This window comes from Pyrus communis, chromosome 15, assembly GCF_041283825.1.
Source record: "Pyrus communis isolate YQ-2024b chromosome 15, ASM4128382v1, whole genome shotgun sequence".
NCBI lineage: Eukaryota > Viridiplantae > Streptophyta > Magnoliopsida > Rosales > Rosaceae > Pyrus > Pyrus communis.
Window position 1 is genome coordinate 4464889 of NC_142579.1, and position 19538 is coordinate 4484426.

At 37.5% G+C, this 19538-nt stretch overlaps 3 protein-coding genes across 4 annotated transcripts; 2 read left to right on the plus strand and 1 right to left on the minus strand.

Moving 5' to 3' along the window:
* Window positions 1–160: 160 nt before the first annotated feature.
* HUB2 (histone mono-ubiquitination 2) lies at window positions 161–7858 on the minus strand. Of its 2 annotated transcripts, none has more exons than XM_068448828.2 (19): window positions 7434–7858; window positions 6836–6997; window positions 6640–6727; window positions 6284–6514; window positions 5972–6139; window positions 5518–5711; window positions 5339–5422; window positions 5117–5236; window positions 4853–5039; window positions 4609–4769; window positions 4115–4186; window positions 3365–3441; window positions 2821–3015; window positions 1892–1964; window positions 1673–1759; window positions 1440–1577; window positions 1163–1365; window positions 696–858; window positions 161–574 (listed from the first exon to the last, which is right to left on the minus strand). In XM_068448828.2, exons 1-19 carry the CDS (start codon window positions 7539–7541, stop codon window positions 443–445), a joined length of 2643 nt encoding a protein of 880 aa, XP_068304929.2. In that variant the 5' UTR covers window positions 7542–7858; the 3' UTR covers window positions 161–442. The 2 variants fall into 2 exon arrangements, with proteins under 2 accessions (XP_068304929.2, XP_088540999.1); XM_088684873.1 differs by having other exon boundaries at window positions 696–855; window positions 7434–7799.
* An 809-nt stretch (window positions 7859–8667) lies between these two features.
* On the plus strand, window positions 8668–12018 carry LOC137714570 (uncharacterized). Its single transcript, XM_068453760.2, has 8 exons — window positions 8668–8919; window positions 9004–9091; window positions 9429–9608; window positions 9707–9895; window positions 9987–10160; window positions 10247–10401; window positions 10510–10636; window positions 11694–12018. Exons 1-8 carry the CDS (start codon window positions 8870–8872, stop codon window positions 11703–11705), a joined length of 975 nt encoding a protein of 324 aa, XP_068309861.2. The 5' UTR covers window positions 8668–8869; the 3' UTR covers window positions 11706–12018.
* An 804-nt stretch (window positions 12019–12822) lies between these two features.
* Window positions 12823–19386, plus strand: LOC137711869 (kinesin-like protein KIN-14R). The gene is made up of 19 exons (XM_068451029.2): window positions 12823–13165; window positions 13313–13611; window positions 13734–13905; window positions 14004–14074; window positions 14159–14342; window positions 14485–14594; window positions 14682–14781; window positions 14852–14938; window positions 15008–15184; window positions 15312–15585; window positions 15843–16004; window positions 16138–16353; window positions 16433–16470; window positions 16763–16926; window positions 17047–17298; window positions 17392–17457; window positions 17897–17971; window positions 18559–18621; window positions 18711–19386. Exons 1-19 carry the CDS (start codon window positions 12970–12972, stop codon window positions 19185–19187), a joined length of 3183 nt encoding a protein of 1060 aa, XP_068307130.2. The 5' UTR covers window positions 12823–12969; the 3' UTR covers window positions 19188–19386.
* The last annotated feature ends 152 nt before the right edge of the window (window positions 19387–19538 follow it).

Here is a 19538-nt window from a genome sequence, read left to right on the forward strand (position 1 = left end):
TATCAAACAGTTTCTTAGTTTGTAACGCAGTCGTGATAAGTTGGCTCGTTAAAATCATTCAATCAAACTTGAAAAAATTGGAGATGGAAACTGAACATGGTTGGAACATTGTCAAAATATTTCAAGTCTCGGCGTGAGCAATTAACCAAAGGGGGAAGAATTTCTGGCATGTGAAATTAACATTAAACCATTTCTCTTCACTTCTGTCTTATTTTTCAACTACATTATTTGGAAAATAATAGATAAAACGCTAAAACAAGCAAAGAAAGGAAACTCATTTACAAAACAAAACCTATACAACAAAAACCAGAGTTCCGATGTCAGCCTACTGCAACAAGAAAAACTACAAGCTATGCTATTTGTACAAGATACTTAGCAATCAAAAAAGGGCCGGCGGGCCGGGAGGAGGCCATAAGTACAGGATATCGGGAACTCTCTCTCTTCATATCTTTACAAACCGAATGTCATTTTGACCAAACGGAGTTCCACAGGCAGGACACTTACGATGACGGATCTCTAGATTTTTCTGAACACAGTAATTGCAAAATAGATGATAGCACTTCACAATTACAACCTGCCAATCAAATAATTAAAACCAACATCCATCAGTTCATCGGAAAATTTAGGAAATGATGACAAATTTGTATATCAAACACTGGTTAGACAACGGAATAGGCGGCAAATATTTTCCTTACCTCCTTTGGCCTATCAGTACAAACACTGCACTGCAAAATATTCTTGCAGAATTTAATTTCAGTTTGGAGTTTCTGTATTGCAGCCTCTCCGGTTTCAGAACTCATCTCAGCAACCACGCTGTTCAATTCCCCAAGTTCTTCCTCAAGGTTCTTCCTCGAGCTTCTGCACAAGAATCCAACTTGTTAGAGATACATTTATGACCCAGTATTACAACTAATAGCTGCAACCTGCATAAAGAATTTCCAAACTTGCAAAATCTGATCAAGCGCTCATGAATTCCTGACAAACTCACCTGAGGCGTGTAATTCTAGTGTACATCTACAATAAGTGAAACCAGAAATGGGATCTTACATGCCAAAACTGTATCCGCATAAAGTTGTACTAGCTTCCTAGCTTGTTTATACGATTGGCTATAGAATAAGAAATTCCAAGAAATCCATTGTAATCAAAACAAACAAAACATTACCTTTCATTGTCTAATTCCAATTGGACATCATCAATATCCTTTTGAATGTGCGTATGTTCCTTCTCAGAAGAAGCAAAGGCAGATTTCAACCACTGCAACTCCTTCTCAGAATCAGCCAATTCCCACTTGGCAGTTTCTACGTCGACTGCAAGGTGCCTATCTTCCTCAGTAGTTTTTATGGCATCTGTCAGGAGAGCCTTCATCTGCAGGATTAAAATACTCAGCTTGATAAAGGTCAACAGATGAAAACAAATTATCTGCATGGGAGTCACCATACCTGCTCTTCACCATAGGAAACTCTCATGTTTAGAGATTCTAATGATGTGTTTACTTGTTGAAGTTGTTTCGCCAATGCCTGCTTATCAGAGAGTACATAGCTCTGTGCTTGCTTTGTCTTCACACTCTCCGAAACGAGCTGCACCACCAAGGACAATGAGCTGCCATTCCACCGCACCATAAACCTCGTAATAATGTGGATGAAAATAAAGCAACAAAAATATTAATAGAGACCTTGATATTGTAGTCATCCCTCTCAGTCACCTGCTGCAACAGATGCTGGTTTTGTGTCTGCATATCTTCATATGCCTGACCAATGGTCTGCAGGAACACAATTAAGTTTTTCAAAAGATATGAGTAGGTGAAACAGAAAAGTGAGACCAACATTTCTTGTCAATTATTGGGGAACAAAACCTGCAGATATGAACTACGAGATAAGTATAAATACGGCACCTCAATTTCAGATATATAAGCCTCTGCCTCCTTGTCTTTAATTCCAATAGCCTCAGTAAGCTCCATAACATCCCTGCAGATAAGGTTAAGCATAGCATTACTATGCTTTCAAGCATATTTGCATACACGGGTTTTATTTTAGTGAAAGAAAACTAACTGATTATCTAACAGCTGAGAAACAGAATAGTAATGTATTAATCAAAAGAAACAAATATTACTAAGTGAAAATTACACTAATATAAATATTAATCAAATGAAACAAATATTACGTTTCCATAACATTTGTTGGTAACAGGGGGAAAGAACGACACTAATATAAATATAGAATAATAACATATTCCTACCACTATTGTGTCATCTACTACCGGCCTGTTTGGTTTTTTACTAAAAAATGCGACATGCTTCTAAATTTCTAATAAAAGCTATTCTTGCAAAAGCACTTATGAGCAAAAGTGCTTCCTACAGATGTAGTCCCATACAGGCCCTAACTTTCAAACCAAAAGCACCCAAGTTTGCCTTGATTAACCAATTTTAGTTAAATACATACACTGTTCAACTGAGCTCAGTGTATATCAAGTTAGACATCTCAACATTCCTATGCTACATATATCGGTTATCAAAAGCCCATCTAACTTACACAGGCAACAAATTACTGGTCCTTTAGATTGATTAACCTACTGACAAATGGTTAGTAATGTTTTCCAAAATATGCATGTCTGGTGAAAACACTGCATCTAGATAATGAATAACATACTGCTACCCTTCTCTATGTAAAGGACACGATTACATTGAAGAGCAAAGAAAAGACACAAAGATTGCCCAACCCAAGCCAACAAAAAACAAGAAAGCTCAGGAAAAAAAATAATAAAAAGAAAAAACGACCAGTATGCTACCATATTCAAAACTCAAATGGAACCAAGAAAACCAACCGCTCTGATGCATCAAGTTTGGCACTGAATTCAGTTATTTCAGCTTCAGTAGCAGAAAGCCTTTGCTGACAAGCAGCCTCCGCTTCATTGGCTGCTTTCACCCTCAATTCTAGACTATGTTCATCCAATGCATTCTTGAACATTTCAGCTTGAGAGTAAGCTCTGCGCTCTGATTCTTTGACTTCCATCAAGTCTCTGAAATTTAAAATCAAATCTTAAATGTACTGACAGAAAATACCCTAGATCCATTTATATGGGATAGAGAACGCGAGAAGCAGATAAGGAAACGTAAAGATGTTCATAATCTCAATTAGATAACTGAAAGCCAAAATAGTTCCTAATAGAACTGCCACACAATTTAGTCAAATCCACAAATCATATAATGATGAAATTACTGCATTCTATGTCTACACCAAAAGAAAACAATTCAAACCCTCCAAAATGTATGAGAACAAGAAAAACAAATAAACATACATATATAAGCTTATACTTTTATACAAAATCCCTACATTGCCCCCACGTAGCAGTCAGGAAACAAATTTACCTGTTTTCATAGCTTTCCTGTGCATACATGTCTAAGAAGATCTGCAGTTCCAGTTTTTCTTTCTGCAACTTCTCAATCTGCAGTAAGTACATCTTCATCAATTACATACATGAGCCCAGTTATAGTACATTCCATGTGTCTTCGAACTAAAATGTTATTAAATGGTTACCAATATCTACATATTTTCTTTTCTAACTATTTTCTTGTTAGGCCATAAGTACATACATATTTTTTTAATACATTTATTACCTTTGGCCTTTTAAATAAGTAATTCCATGGTAGAAACCAAAAAAAAGAGTAATTTCTAAAACAAATTGGACAAAACTACCCTCAAGGATATAAACAAATAATTCCGCCACAGCATTATTGCCTTGAAGATCAAACTGAAGCATTACGTTGAACTTCCAAAAACACTCATGAGGCTTTAAAAATAAACAAAAATTCTTAACCGAAAAAAATTTATACAAAACTTTATTTGACTGAGAAACACAATTTACAGGATAATTTATAAGGCTCATACAGTCAAAAGTGAATCTTAAAATCTCAAATTGGATAGAATTAAAATCAAACATCAGGCACAGATATACAAAGGACCTACCTGTAGAAGAGTTGATATAAACCGAAACATAGAAAGGTATAAATCAAAGGCATTGATAAAGCTTAAAAAAGAAAATCCTATATTTAAATGGTCAAAAAATCGAAAAACATGGATTGAAGGCAACGGTAATCAAGACTAATAGAGAATCTCACCGATGCCTTAAGAGACTTTATCTCTATCACCTGTTTGCCACACTTGTCCACAAGGCTCTTTTGCTCATTTGTCTTTGAAAAACAAAAAATTCGAGAAATTCAGAGAACATTCCACAATTAAATACTAATCAACAGTAACAACTAAAAAGTAGAAGTCATAAAACTGTTAGAAACCCAATCAGTTACTATTAATATGAAATCTTTTACTCTAAGATCAGAAAGAAGTTCTCCCAAAAAACCAACTTGCAGAAAGAAAATAAAAAAACTGGATTACATTGCATGTTTATGCATACAGTATACATGTGTGTGTGTGTGTGTTTGTGTGAGTTGATTCTTGCAACACAATCATAAAGATCATTGTATCCCTTTCTTTCCAAATTGCACGAGTACCCTTGATCTGTATTCATCACCTCCAAAAAATAAACGGAAAAAAGAGCAGTACAACTGGTATGAGTATGACTGCATAAGAGAGTTAACTGGGAATGGAAGTAGACCTTTGTACTTAATGAAGCTTTTAATGATTGGGCTTTGTCACGTAAAGAAAGTGTTTCATGAGCTGTTTCCTTCCACCGCTTCAACTGAGTTTCCACCATTCCCATTTCTTTAGACAACGATGAGGCCATCACACGGAACTCTGCTATAATGTCCTTTCGTCCTGCAGAAAAGAGCATTTTAAGTGCTACAAGCTTGGGTAAATTCACAGTAACTATCAACAAATATCAAACTTATCACTTTTACCTGAATCCTGTACAGCTTCTTCCATGTTTATCTCAAAGTCATTTTTTTCAATTACACACTTCTGCAGCTGAAGCTCTAGTTCTTCAATCCTAGAATCAGAATTGTCAATGACATTCCTAACTGCATCTACTGACTCTAATTTGAAATTTAGTTCCTTTTCCCTTCTCACAACAAGAGCCCTGTCAGCCTGAAATTAAACTTTTAAAATACAAAAAATATAGGGCAAGCATTCCAAGCATCTGCAAATAAACCAAGCAATTTAACCTGCAAAGAATCAATCATTGATTTGTATTGGTCCAATTCTGCATTCCAATGTTGGAGTTGATCATTTAGCATAGTGTACAGTCTCGATGAATGTACATATTTGTCATCCTCCACTTCATCCTGGGACAAACATACAGTTTTTTTTATCAAAGAAGTAAACAGACAATGAAATCTTTTAAAAAAAAATGAATAACTATCAAACTTGAATTTAAAATTAGAAACCTGAAATTCTTGCAATTGTTTTGACAGCACTAAATTTTCTTCATGTGCCTCTTGATACTCAGAAAGGCGGTCAGCTTCTAGTATCTGCAATATATGCTCAAACACATCAAGATGAATGTGCATGAGAGAGAGAAGAGAAAGGAAGCCGGTGGGATGGAGGTTTGGAAACACATCTATACCTTTGTTTCCTCGATTGAATTTCTAAGTTCTCGCAAGCTGATTGTCCCTTCTGTTGATTTTTCAGGTGACAGGGTTCCATTAAGTGCACTAGAAGTATGGTTCTGCACCCCAGATGCAACATCCTTTTGCATTTTCAGATTCACTAGTTTCCTTCTCTTCAACTCTAGGTCAGCCATTTTGTCATCCAGCTCACCTGTCACCCGTAACAAAAAATTTACGCATTCAACAGACACTCCAAAGGCAGCGTGGCAAAACTTGGTAAATTTTGATACTTGCTCTGTCACAAATTGAACATAGTTCCTAAAATTTATACGTATCAAATATGATGATGTTTTGCCCAAAAAAAAATAATAATAAATGACGACGTGTCTCTACATGTGCTGCCATGAGCTTTACTTCAAGTGACATGTGCATAAAAAAACAAAGGTTTGTCGTAATAACAATCTCAGGAACCTGTAATGCGCCTAATTTCAGACTGATCTCTTGAATGGCTGCTGAGGTAAGTCCGAATTATGCCAGCATACTCTTTATGCTTCAGGTGAAGAATATCAATCGCTTCACGTAGATTTTTAACCTCCCTCTCCATCATATCATCAATTTTAGAAAACTGGATGACAGCATCTGAGAATTGCAAGAAAGCAAAGACAGTCTATGTTCAATACATATTTCCTAGTGCACTTACTCCTTCAAAACATGTTAGAAAATGCAACTGTGATCCTATGAAATTGGTTTGTACAACAACAAATATAAAGTTGAACCTCTGACCTTCTGAAGATATCTTTCCATCCAAAGTGTGGGATATGTTCCTTGTTTTTTCCCTATGAGCATAAATTGGCTGTTCTAAGAGTTCTAACAAGTCCATAGTAGACGTATGCCGCAAAGCCAGAGTTTCTTCAACATATTTAACAATTTCATCATTGCCATTAGCTTCTAAAGAATCTTGTTGTAAGAGTCTAAAAAGAAACATCTCTTCTGCAGAACATGATGGAATTGAACCTACAAAGAACTTCAGGTTAATCCGATTTACATGATGAGACCCAAAAAAAAAAAAAAAAAAAAAAAAAAAAAAAAAAACTAAAACTTGGATTTAGTAGCATAAATTTGGATCTGGTCGAAAATACCACGAGAATAATCAGCACCATCCAAAACTTCTAAAGCATTTTGGGCTCCTCCAGTACATAGTCCAAGCAGAATTAGATCATCAACCAACTAAATAGCAAAATAATGAAATCTCTGTCAGCAAGAAGTGCATGTAATGCTGGTGTACATAATACATACTATAAAAAGGAAGGAAACCAACCAAACATTCAAAATAACCTGATTCCATAGTTTATTCACTGTGATTAAGAAATCATCATAAGAACCTTGCTTATCCTTCAGTTCCTGAATTTTCGCTTCAAGATCTTGCAAGTCAAGCTTCTGTTTGTCTACCAGCTGATTAAGTTGCTGGTTCTGTATCTGGAGAACTGATGCATCGACCTGGACGGACATACATACACAAAATACACATACAAATATTTTCAATCTGCTTTCTATTTCAAATCATAATTAATGTGTACTCGAGAAACATCGAACCATAAACGGCTGCATAAAAGAAACAGGAATGGCTGCATAAAAGAAATTAACTGCGAAACCGTGCTGCTGTTACCCCAAATTACAACATTATTAAACAGAAACCCTTTTATCCTAATCCCAAAATTGTAATTCGATTCCCCTTTTCGTACACTTCCTCCACAACCCAACAGAGAAGAGCAGAAATTGTAACATTCTCAAAAGCAAAAGCAAATCCAAATCAGAAATTAAACGCACCCAATGAATCCCCTCACTCTTCGATCACATACCTTTGATCTCAAACCCAAAAATTCAATAGAAAAGCAGACAGTAAAGACTAAAGAGAGAGAGAGAGAGGGATTACGCTGTGGTTATTGGGCGGAGAGGTGGAGGAGCTACGGGCCATGGTGGGGGAAAGGGAGTTCAAATGAGGCCTCTTCTTCTCTGGCTCGTCAGAGTCCGAGTTTTCCATTGACTGTCAATTATGGAGCTGCTTACGGAATCCACCACACCATTACAACTCTCTCTCAGAGCTTCAGTTCAGAGCTTTTCTGTCTCAAACCCTAGAAAAAATTAGACTTCCGCTGTTCCGCAGAGAGTGCTTGGAGAGGGAGAGAGATTACTTGGTAACATAAACTCCCGCAGCATCTCCAATAATATTAGCTAAATTTTTGGTATTGTAGTTAGCAAAACGATCCAAATGTTAATTTTGCTAATCACCACTTCCGATAATAGTTATTGTTTATTGAGTTCAAATACAATATTCGTTTATAAGAATTTGATATTTGTACGGTACATAGAGGACGTGATGCAAAATAAAGGGTCACCATAAAAATTTTGCCTGAAATTTTAACTCGATTGAAAAAAAAATATATATCTTGCACCTTAGTTATAAGGGTAAACTATTCTCCATAAAGAGATCTCTCATGATATAAGGGGGTCTTCAAATCCCACTCTTCTTTGCTCACTTGAAATTCCCAAATGTGCCGATCGATGAGCCATTAGTTATTTTAACTTAAGTTAAAATTTAACTTACTTTTGTAATTCGGTACTACGGTCTAGTGATATCTCTCTTTACTTGTAAGTGAGAGGTTTTTAGGTCTGATTCTCGCCAAAAGCGAATTTGAATCATATTATTATTAGCCCACCCCCTCCCATGTAGATAATATCGTTTGTTAAAATATATATATATATATATATATATATTTAACGTACTTTTTAACTTATAAATACTAGTCATTTAGATAGCTGGTTAAAGCAAGTGGTCATCTATTACAATGAGGAGGAGTGTTGTCTTTGCACCATGACATTCGAATTTCTAATCTAGTATCTAATCTAATAAATTTATTGTTTGACAAAAAAAAAATAGCTAATTAAAGATTGATTTTTCTATTTAAGGGGGTGTGCTATTCACATCACACCCCTATTTTTACTTCATATATACCCTTTTAATTTGCCTTCATTGGATCAAATGAATTAAAAAATATCAAATGATAAAAATTAATAAGGAATGTATGAAAAGTAAAAAATGATGTGCTATCGACACACCTAGCACACCTTTTTTTTTTAATTAAAAAGCCAAAAACCTAATTTATCTAGGCTCTAAAACCTCAAAATAAAAAAAAAAAACCAAACGTAAAACCTCAATTTGAACAGCAGCCTCCTCTCTTCCTCTCGCAGGCAACGACACAAGTTTCTCTCTTCCTTCTCCTTTTCTTTTTCTTCTGTTTCATCTTCTCTCTCATCAAGCTTTACGTCTTGAACGACCTTTAGGGTTTTGAAATCTGAAGCTTCACAAGCATGGAAGACGCTTCAAATTCAAACGCAATCCCCGACGAAAGAGTAAAGCAGTGAGTTCAATTGCAATTATGCTAATTGGGTTTCGATATTCGAATTCTGTATGATATTTACTTCCTGTTGCTTTCGTTTTCCAGAGAAGCTCCCCAGCTTGCTGCTTTGTTGAGAGAAATGAAGGAAGGATTAGATACAGTGACGGCAAAAGTCCAAGCTTTAACTGCAAAGGTAAAAGAGTTCCCTCTTCTGGGGACGTTTTAGTTTCGCTATCGCTTCATTTGTTTCGGTCAAAAAATCTTGTTTCGAAATTGTTCTGCCAGTTTGTAGATTGTAGGAAAACTGTTTCTAGACTGATAGTTTACTTCCTTGAGGTTTAATAATAATGAGGGATAAAAACCGTTCGACTATAAAGCTATGTCTTTTTCGTGAAATATTCCAATTTTTGCAGCAATCTTTTAATAATTGGAGATTATAGGAATCCCATTGGCATGTTAATATAACAAGCATGATTTGCATCAAAAGGCACATGTTTCATTTGTTTTCTTCTCCATGTCAAATGTATCAGGTGAAAGCAAATAATTATCCGACAGCAGACGGGATAAGCTATCTTGAAGCCAAGCATTTGCTGCTTCTAAACTATTGCCAGTCACTTGTCTATTACTTACTTCGTAAGGCTAAAGGGTTTTCAATAAATGGGCATCCCGTTGTTCGTAGCCTTGTGGAGATAAGGTTGTTTCTGGAAAAGGTCTGGGCCTCTGGTGATCCTTTTTTTTCTTTTTCTTTGTCATTCTAGTAACTGTGTATTCAGTATCAATCGATTCTCACCTTTTTCTTTTGCAACAGATTCGACCCATTGACAAGAAGCTCCAATACCAAGTTGAGAAGCTCACGAAGGTTACTTCAAGCACAACTGAAGATGTAGGGCTACGTGGAAAGGAACCACAATCCAATGTGCCTCGGCAAACAGATGATTTGTTAAGATACCGCCCTAACCCTGAAATGCTTGTTAGCAAAACAGATGTGAATTCTAAGGTGAAATGCGCATCAGTACAATGTTTGAATTCCTCTTTTGTCACCTGCCAAACAATATTTGAGGTTTCATCTTCTATTTTGTATATTGTAGGATCGTAATGATGTGTATCGACCCCCCAAATTTGCCCCGACTTCAATGGAGGAAGATAAGTTGTCAAGGCAGGACAAAAATGCATTGAGAAGGGATAAGAATACTCTACGACAAGCTAAGCAGAGTGCTTTTGTGAGGGAACTGGTGGATGATTTGGAGGGGAGGCCTGAAGAGGTATGTTGTGGCCTGTTTTTGTAGGGGTAACAGGCATGACGGCTGGATTTACTGTTCTCGTAACTGCTTTTTGTTGATATTTACAGATTGTAGAAAGTGTTGGAGCTGAAAGTATAGAACTAGCTCGATACAGGGCAAAGAGGGATGAACGTGAACGACAAGAAGAGGAACTTTTTACGCGTGCTCCTATTACAAAGAAGGAGAAACAGAGAGAGAAACACTTAAAGAAGTCAAGAAATGGGTATGTACACTTAAGAATTTATTTTATGATTTTCTTAGTCAATTATTCCAAATTTATTTTTCTGTAAGATTTGTTGATGGATGACTGTTCTGAACTTGTTTCTCTCAGATTGCTTGGTTTGACGGACAATTTCTATGATGAAATCAAGGGTTTACCCTTGGACGATGAGAATGGTGAGCAGGTAGCAAGCTTCAGTAGTGGTAGGGGTGGAATGGGGAGGCATAAGAAGCGCAAGGTATGTCATGTAAAGTATAATGTATGATATCTTGAAAAAGGAGCAAGTTTACTTTATGAAATATGTGCTCGTCTATACTCTGAGCCAACTGCATTCTTGTTCTGTTTCACTTGGTCTTTGTCTAACGTGCAGCGACTGCTCTTGATGTATGATTCTGTGATAACTGCCTTATATTCCCTTGACGTTGTTGCTTTGTACTAAATATGTGGGTATAAATTTAGGACATGCATGGCCATGTTTTAGAAGCCTATTGGAAAACTGGAAAGCATGTCCCATTCTCATGGGCATGCTTGTAGACTTCGTATGCAAACCATTTAGGGATAAATGTGTCTTTATATTGAATACTCGAGCCTCTGTATAATCTGGAAAAGGACTGTTTCAGTATCTGAATTAAGAGACTACTGATTACTGATTGTACCATGTTAATTAGAATGTTGGTGGTGGGGCTATAGCCATGCTATTGCATTTCTTACCTAATCACAACTCATCTCGGAATGATTGCATCTGTTTTTCTCCTTTATGTTCTTGTACAGTCAGAATCTTGAAGTTCTACAAAACGACACATGCATATGAATCTATATCAAGCGTACAAAGTTATAAGTTTTCTTGGCATTTCATGTAATATCATGATATATCCACCCAGTCAGTGCATGTTACTTAGTGTAAAACTGTCCAACTGTCAAGTTAAGAGATGTTGACATTTCATAATCAAGACTGGTTGAGATTTGTTACAAGAGTGTACCGTAAATCCTGAACTTTTCATGTCTGAAAACTTCCCATTGTTTTTCTCTAGCAAGCGGCAGGTATATTTCTTTTTTGGACGAAGCAGCTGGAATATACTGCCATACAAGTGTTCCAAATTATCCAGCTGGCTACTAGGAATTTGTCTTGTGCATTAGCATCTAGTATCCAATGCGTTTGTTTTACATCCCTACATGCGTTTGTTTTTCTATGGTTTTCATCGGGCATTTTTTGTTTATCATAATATCGTGCAAAGATTTATTGTCCAAGCGTTGTATATGGTGAAGGTATTGACACTTTCTAACCGATTGTGCAGATGAGGCATTGATAGACAAAGATACGCCAAGCCTGACAACTCCCAACGGTTTCTTTTCCGGTTTAAGGTCCAATTGCTCCAGTAGCATGAAGTAGCTTTCTTCAAACCTCAAGTTGTTTTTCTTTTGGCGGCAGTGGGCATGCGCGCTGATTAGAAGGTTGGAGGGAGCCAACAAGTAGGCAACAAATTTTGCTGTTTGGACTTGATTAGAATTGCTTGTTCAATTCTTTTTCTTCTAACCCTCCACCAAAGGACACCTAACTATGATATTTACTTGATTTATCTCGGCTCAATCGTATATGCAGTTACCATTGAAACTCCATAATTGGTGGTTAAGGGTTAATCAAAGCTTTAATCTCACCACATCCCCACAAGTTTTACGTTCGATTCTGGTTCAACTTTACCCGTTTGAATGAGTTAAAGTCTTGAGCGTCTGCGGTTAAACTCGGGCAGGGTGAGGACGGAAAGAAACGAGTTGTATTAGAAAACAAAGATATAGACGAGGACATCAATCACATAAGTGACCAATGCGCATCGGAACATATGGCTGAGGCATCGGAAATCTTCACTACATGCAAGCGTGACGTGAAAGAGAAGGAATGAACCGCAGAGGAAATCTTTACTACATTCACCATCCCTCTGTCCTCCTCCTTCGAACCCCATCTTCATAATTTAAACCCCCATCTGGGCCTTGAAAATTGGCCCAAAAAAGCCCCGTCTAACTCCCAACCCGACCTGAAATCCAAACACATTTCGGTATTCTCAAATTTTGGAATTCCAAAACTTTCGGTTTGAAATCCGGACGGAAATTTCCAACCGATAATTGCGGTTCGGGCTTTGGGATTGGGTTTCCAAGGAATTGGATCCACCATGGACCACACATTTGTATGGAAAAGAAATCGCAGTCGTTAATAGGAACCATCAGATTCAATTTGTGTGATTCAGATTTATGGATTCCTGAGCTCAGACATTAAGATTCGAAGGAGATACAATTTCAGTTTTTAGTTCGGAGCCCAAACCGAAACCATCCCTAGAGAAGGTTCTGTTCTATAGCAAAAACTACTAGGCCCACCCACCAAATTTTTCGTTTTTCCTCGTTAGGGAAAAAAAAAGCCTAATGAGCGAGCTTAATAATAAACGGTCAATTATTTCAAATTTCAAATTTGTGAAGCAGTAAAAGGAAGGAGACGGAGATTTCAAATCCTCAAACGGTCGATTAATTTCAGATTTCAAATTTGTGGAGCAGTGAAAGGAAGCATACTGAAATCTCTCTCTCATGGCAGAGGCACAGCCCACCGATTCCCATGCCGAATTCCCTGGTTCTTGGTCTTGCAACGTTCTTGGCCTCGAAACACACCCCAAACCGATCGACAGTGGCCATGTCGCTGACGACGAAGACTCGACCCTCTCCGCGCTCTGTGTGCCAGGTTCGAGATTGGTCCGAACTGGGTTCGTTCACTCCACTTGCTCAGGTCTGTAACCATCGCAGCTCGCTCATTTCTTGGAAACTAATCAAACAAATTGACCACAATTTGTACAATTAGGGTTTGATAATTTTGCATTGGGTTGGTCTTTGTTTCTTGGTGTATAATTCCACACTGATTTGTCTCCTTAATCAGATAGCATTGTGCTATTTGTGAATGCCGGAGGGGAGGCTGTAACGGAAAATATAAATCCCGGGATTCGAGTTGAGCCTGACGGGTTTTTTCAAGGAGGCGATGTTCTAAGAACTAACGAGACCATTGACGGCAGTGATGTGCCATCCGTTTATCAATCTGCAAGGTTTGGGGATTTTTCGTACCGTTTTGAGAACCTATCCCCCGGAGATTACTTCGTGGATCTTCACTTTGCGGAAATTGTATACACGAATGGTCCGAAAGGAATGAGAGTGTTTGATGTCTTCATGCAGGAAGAGAAGGCAAGTAAATCTAATTAAAACAGTTTGCTAACACATTTATTGGGTACATGAATTTTGATTCGCGTATATTCCGGTTACTAGTAATTTCTGAAAGTGGTCTGTTTTTGGGTTTGTGATAACAGGTTCTATCAGGAATTGATATCTATTCTATCGTTGGAGCTAATAAGGCGCTACAGTTAGTAGATGTTGCAGTTTCGGTGGGGGAGGATGGGGCAATTTTGATAAGGTTTGATGGAGTTAATGGAAGTCCAATTGTTGGGGGAATTTGTATAAAGCGGGAAGCTACGTTACCTGGTATATTCATATTTCTACTTTTAGTTGGCCACATGAGATGTATTTGTATGTAACTTACTCTCGAGACTCATGCCTTGTGTTATATAACTTGAATGCAGCATCAAAGATGAAACTTGGACATCTTGTATGTAACAATTGTGCTGCTGAGATAGAAATTTCATCTGCTCAGGTTAGATTTAGCTTCAATTGATATAAGAAGATTGGAATGCTTGATTTTTCTTGTACATTGCCTCTGAATTGATGAAAATTGCAGGACAAATATATGAGGTTGGAATTTACAACCAAGTATGAAAAGAAGATAGAGGATCTGAAGACACAGTTCCAGCTTAAGACAGATGAATGCCATGAGGCCTGGATGTCACTGACATCTGCAAACAAACAGTTACAGAATATCACCATGGAACTCGATAACAAGTTGTATGAAAGTCATTGCTTAGGTAAGGCAAGATCCAACTATGAAATAGTGTTTAATACTTTACTTTTGAGTATCATCAGGGAGCTATGGTCAATCTGATGGTTTTGCAACATTTATATATTGGATCACAGATAGTCTTATGATTATCATTTGTTCCTTTTCAGATCATGCTAGAGACGAAGCAGAAGCAAAATTGAGAGATATTTCTACTAGATATGAGTATGATAAGGGGTTGTGGTCCGCAGTTGCTGACAATTTAGAAAGTAAAGTCAAGGTAGGTACACTATTTTCATTTATTATTTCCAAATTCATGTAGTGACCCTTTGGTAGATAGAACTGAAAATGATTGACCCATTTGCAGTTGATGAAGGAAGACTATTCTCAACTCTATTCTGAAGTGCACAAATTTACTGATGTAATTCCAGAATTCAACAATATGGTACTTGCAATTCAAACGATGGGTAAGTTTGTATCAGTGTTAAATAAGATTTATCTGAAACCATATATCTAATTAAACTATTGATATTTTAGTTGCACAGTCTGATGAACTTAAGCTTAAGTTCAATGAGGAGCAGGCAAAGAGGAAGATACTTTATAACCAAATGCAGGAGGCAAAAGGTACAATATTTTTCTTAGTAGTTGTGAATCAAATTGGTTGGTGCTCTTACCTTGAACTGTACATTTCAGGGAACATTCGGGTGTTTTGTCGGTGTCGCCCGTTGCGGAAAGATGAGTTATTAGCTGGGCATGCAACAGTTGTAAAATTTGACGCAGCTAGTGATGGAGAACTTGGGATACTTACTAGTGGGTCCACTAAAAAGATGTTCAGATTTGACAGAGTTTACACACCAGAGGATGATCAAGGTATTGTGCATACACCACAGTGAAAACTTTCTACCTTACTTAACCTGGTGTATTAGTTGATATTGGGGAACTGGTCAGTCAATGATTTTACACACGAAAATTTGTTGACTTAAGGTTCTTGTTACAGTTGATGTATTTGCAGATGCTTCACCAATGATAACCTCAGTGTTAGATGGTTATAATGTTTGCATATTTGCCTATGGGCAAACGGGGACTGGAAAAACTTTCACGATGGAAGGTTCTGAAACTAATCGAGGGGTCAATTACAGGACCTTGGAACAGTTGTTTAAAACCGCTGAGGAAAGGAAAGAAATCTTTAAATATAGCATATCTGTTAGCGTGCTTGAAGTTTATAATGAGCAAATCAGAGACTTGCTAGCAGCCTCTCCGACATCGAAAAGGTAAGTTTTAGTCATACAATTTAGTGCAAGTCAGAGATCTCACCTGAGCAATAGCTTGTTGTTAGCCATTAAATTTGGATTATTAGTGTAGTGTGCATGCCGCTTGGTTTGTTTGTAACTCAGAGGTCTCACCTGAGCATCAGTTTTCCGTTACCCTGTAAATTTTTGGATTATTAGCATAGTGTAGATGCGGCTTGGTTTGTTCTTATAATATGCAGAGACTGTCGATTTGACAAGAAATTTTCTTTTCATTATAGGTTGGAGATGAGGCAAGCTCCTGAAGGTGCTCATCACATACCTGGAATTGTTGAAGCCAATGTTGAGAGCATTAAAGAGGTTTGGAATGTTCTGCAAGCTGGAAGCAGTGCAAGGGCAGTTGGATCAAACAATGTGAACGAGCATAGCAGCCGATCTCATTGGTAATTGACCTCAGTTTAATCTACACATATTGGTCTGACCTTTTGATCCATACAGAAAGAGGGTGTGCTTGTGTTGGCCTTTATAATATTGCTTCTTATATTTGTTAATGTTCTTCATTCCATCTTCTGTCAGCATACTCTGCATCATGGTAAAAGCTCAGAATTTGATCACTGGTGAGTCCACAATGAGCAAGCTTTGGCTTGTGGATTTGGCTGGCAGTGAGAGACTAGCAAAAACTGAAGTTCAAGGGGAACGCCTTAAGGAAGCTCAAAACATCAATAGATCTCTTTCAGCTCTGGGGGATGTCATCTCAGCTTTGGCAACAAAAAGAAGCCACATTCCATACAGGTTTATTTCTATTTTTTCTTGTATCAACATTTGTCTATCCCATTCTTTTATAATCTGATGTGTGTGTTGGTGTTTGCAGGAATTCCAAGCTCACGCATTTACTTCAAGACTCCTTGGGTAAGCATGAAAATGAATGTTGCTTGCAGCTTGAATGCTCCGTTATTATGCCAGGAAACGGAAGCATTTGTACATCACAATCTTTATACATCACAACCTTATTATAACTTCAGAGTAGGAAGTGGGAAACAACTTTTATTATGGTCTCACTAATGCGAGGATTAATATGTTAAAGACTTGGTGTGTCAACTGATAACTGATAAAAGAATTTTAAAACAAGCATCAAGTTGGAATTTCTTCTTTATATAGAGATCAGTGTGTAATATCATATATTTCTTTTGGCATGTCACAGGTGGTGATGCTAAAACTCTAATGTTTGTCCAAATAAGCCCGTCTGAGCAGGATGTAAGTGAGACTCTAAGTTCTCTTAACTTTGCAACACGGGTTCGAGGTGTTGAATTGGGTCCTGCAAGGAAGCAAATAGATATGGGTGAGATTCAAAAGTTAAAACTAACGGTAAGTTTTGGGAAGGCCAAAGATGGTGCTCTTCACAAGTTAGAAGAGAACTTTCAACTAAAGAAGCAACTAACAGATGGTGGATTTTACTAATTTCCACTTTTTTATTTTGTTTTGAAGCTTGACAAGCTAAAGCAAGAGTTGAAATCCAAAGATGATGATTTACATAAATTAGAAGAGAACTTGCAGAATCTAGAAGGTAAAGCAAAACGGGAGTTTCAACTGTCTAGAAGTCGACAAGAAAAGATTAATGAACTTGAAGACCAGATTGCTGTGAAGACCGATGTGTGCAGACGACTGGAAAATCAGTTGTTGGAACTTTCAGATGAAGCAAATGGAAAGAAAGAATCATGCTTGAATCTTCACAAAAAGGTTGCTTGGCAGATGATTTATGTTAATTTCCTGTTCTTTTGTTGTGCACAGTTTAATTATGTTGGCTAACATTTGCTTCTGTTTTACCCAAAGGTCAAAGAGCTTGAGGACAAGTTGAAAGAACGGGAACATGCAGATTCCATGGTTCTTCAAAACAAGGTATGTGAAGTGAAATCTACCTAAAACTATAATTTTGACGTAGCTGTTTTCTTTGACAACCCCGAATATCATAGACTAAATAAGGCTTTTATGATCTGTGACTTTCATTTGATAGAATGCTCTAGCTACACCACTTGCATATTGTGGGAAGGGAAGCTCTAATAACACTTCTAGTGTGATTGCAGCGCTCTGTCCTGTAATGTGGCTCCGTTATTCGGAGTGATATGAGTTGTACTACTTATTAGTCATCTTCACACTTAGGAGAAGCAACTGTAGCTCTGTCTGAACTATTGGTTGTCATCAACTAAGAATTAGTTCCTGTGTCAGATGCTAAACGAGTAGGAATTTCATTAAAGAAAAATGCCGACTGATCTGTGTCTAACAGAAGTTTGGCTCTTGTAACTCTGTTGAGCTTTGACTTCTCGCTCATGCTACACAGGTCAGGGACCTCGAGAACAAGTTAAAGGAAAGAAAGCAAGAGTATGAGCACAATACGGCCGCAATTCAGCAGAAGGTAATTTTCAAAAATTCCAAGGGTAACCTTCAGTTTATTTTTCTCTAATGCAAATTATCAAAAAATTATCAAGCCAACCTAAAATTAGGGTGCAATGTAGTTACCAAAAAATTATCACACGTCCCCTTTTTCTCTGTCAATTTCAAGCCAACCTAAAATTAGGGTGCAATGTAGTTATAAAATTTCACAGAGAAGTTTATCCAGCCAAATGGTCTTTCTCTTCTAGACTACTTACTTCTGTAGCTAAATGGATAAGTCCCACGTTTTTATTTACTGTTTTGCGGTTATTTTTTCGCGATTAGCAGTGATACAATATCATATAGTCTCATAATGGGTAGGTACTTCGTAATGTAGATATGCAGTAGCAGTACACTAGGCTTTGATTTATTTATGTGTATATGCTGATGTGTACTAGTTGGAATGACGCGCAGATGCGACTGAGAAAATCAGAAAATGTCATATTTTGTTCATATCTCGGGGGTTCAATGCTATAGTTCTGTTCGACCAAAAAAATCAGAAAATGTCATATTTTGTTCACATCTGCAAATTGACCACATTTTTAATTTACTGCTTTTTTATTGTGGCAGGTTCAAGCACTCGAGAAAAGGCTGATAACGGAGGAAAACAGCAGGGCAGCTCTGCAACTGAAGGTTCTTTATATGAGTTTCATTCTGCAATTAAAAGTGCTTGACAGATTGATATACCAGTGAGTAATGTTTTCCTCCTAAAATATTGCCAGGTTAAAGAGCTTGAAGAGAAATTGAGACAGAAAGAACAAGAACATGTGATATCGACACTTTGTGGCGACAAGTCAGGTGCCCCAACCCCCAATGACAGAAAATCCTGGCCGAGAAGAGAGACTATTGGCGACATAGACCCCTTGAGGCTAAGTAACTTGAGCGATAGTAACCAAATGAAAAGCCAGGAGTCCGTCCTACTCAAGGGAACCGACTCCCTTCGCGAGTTGAGGAGACGAAGAGAGTTGCACAGCAAAGGTCATGAGAATGTGATGTTGCCAGCTACTTTGGCTGACAGGAAGATGTCATCAGCTGGATCCAGCACTGACAAGTCTGGCGACCAAAAACCACTGTCCAGGATCACAAGAAGTTTAACAAGACCGGCAGCCACTGGTCAAAAACCAGGCCCTTCAAACCCGGGCAACAAAAACTATAGAGATCAGGTTCCAGGTTCCAGGTCAAGGACTTGGTTACGATAAAGACAAGGCATCCTTAAAAATGTTCCATGACCATATTCTGACAGCCTCCAGATGTTTGAGATGTTACATATGAGCAGTAAAGGTTTGAGACTAGTAGAGAATGTAAATCCGTACGTTTGAGTTACAAAGATCAATGAATTGTTGCACTGTATCAATTGTCCAAGCAATCTTTGGAATGGAAGTTCGGTTTTTTCTCCGATGCTCCTAACCCTTAACTTGAGATTTATAACTTTACGTTCTTTCAATTAGTACAACGATATTCTTCTCTAAGAGGTCCACCTTTTGAGGTAGTCATGTGCATCTTCTCTATCTAGTTTTTGGGTCAACTACATAAAATCCCCCAAACTAATC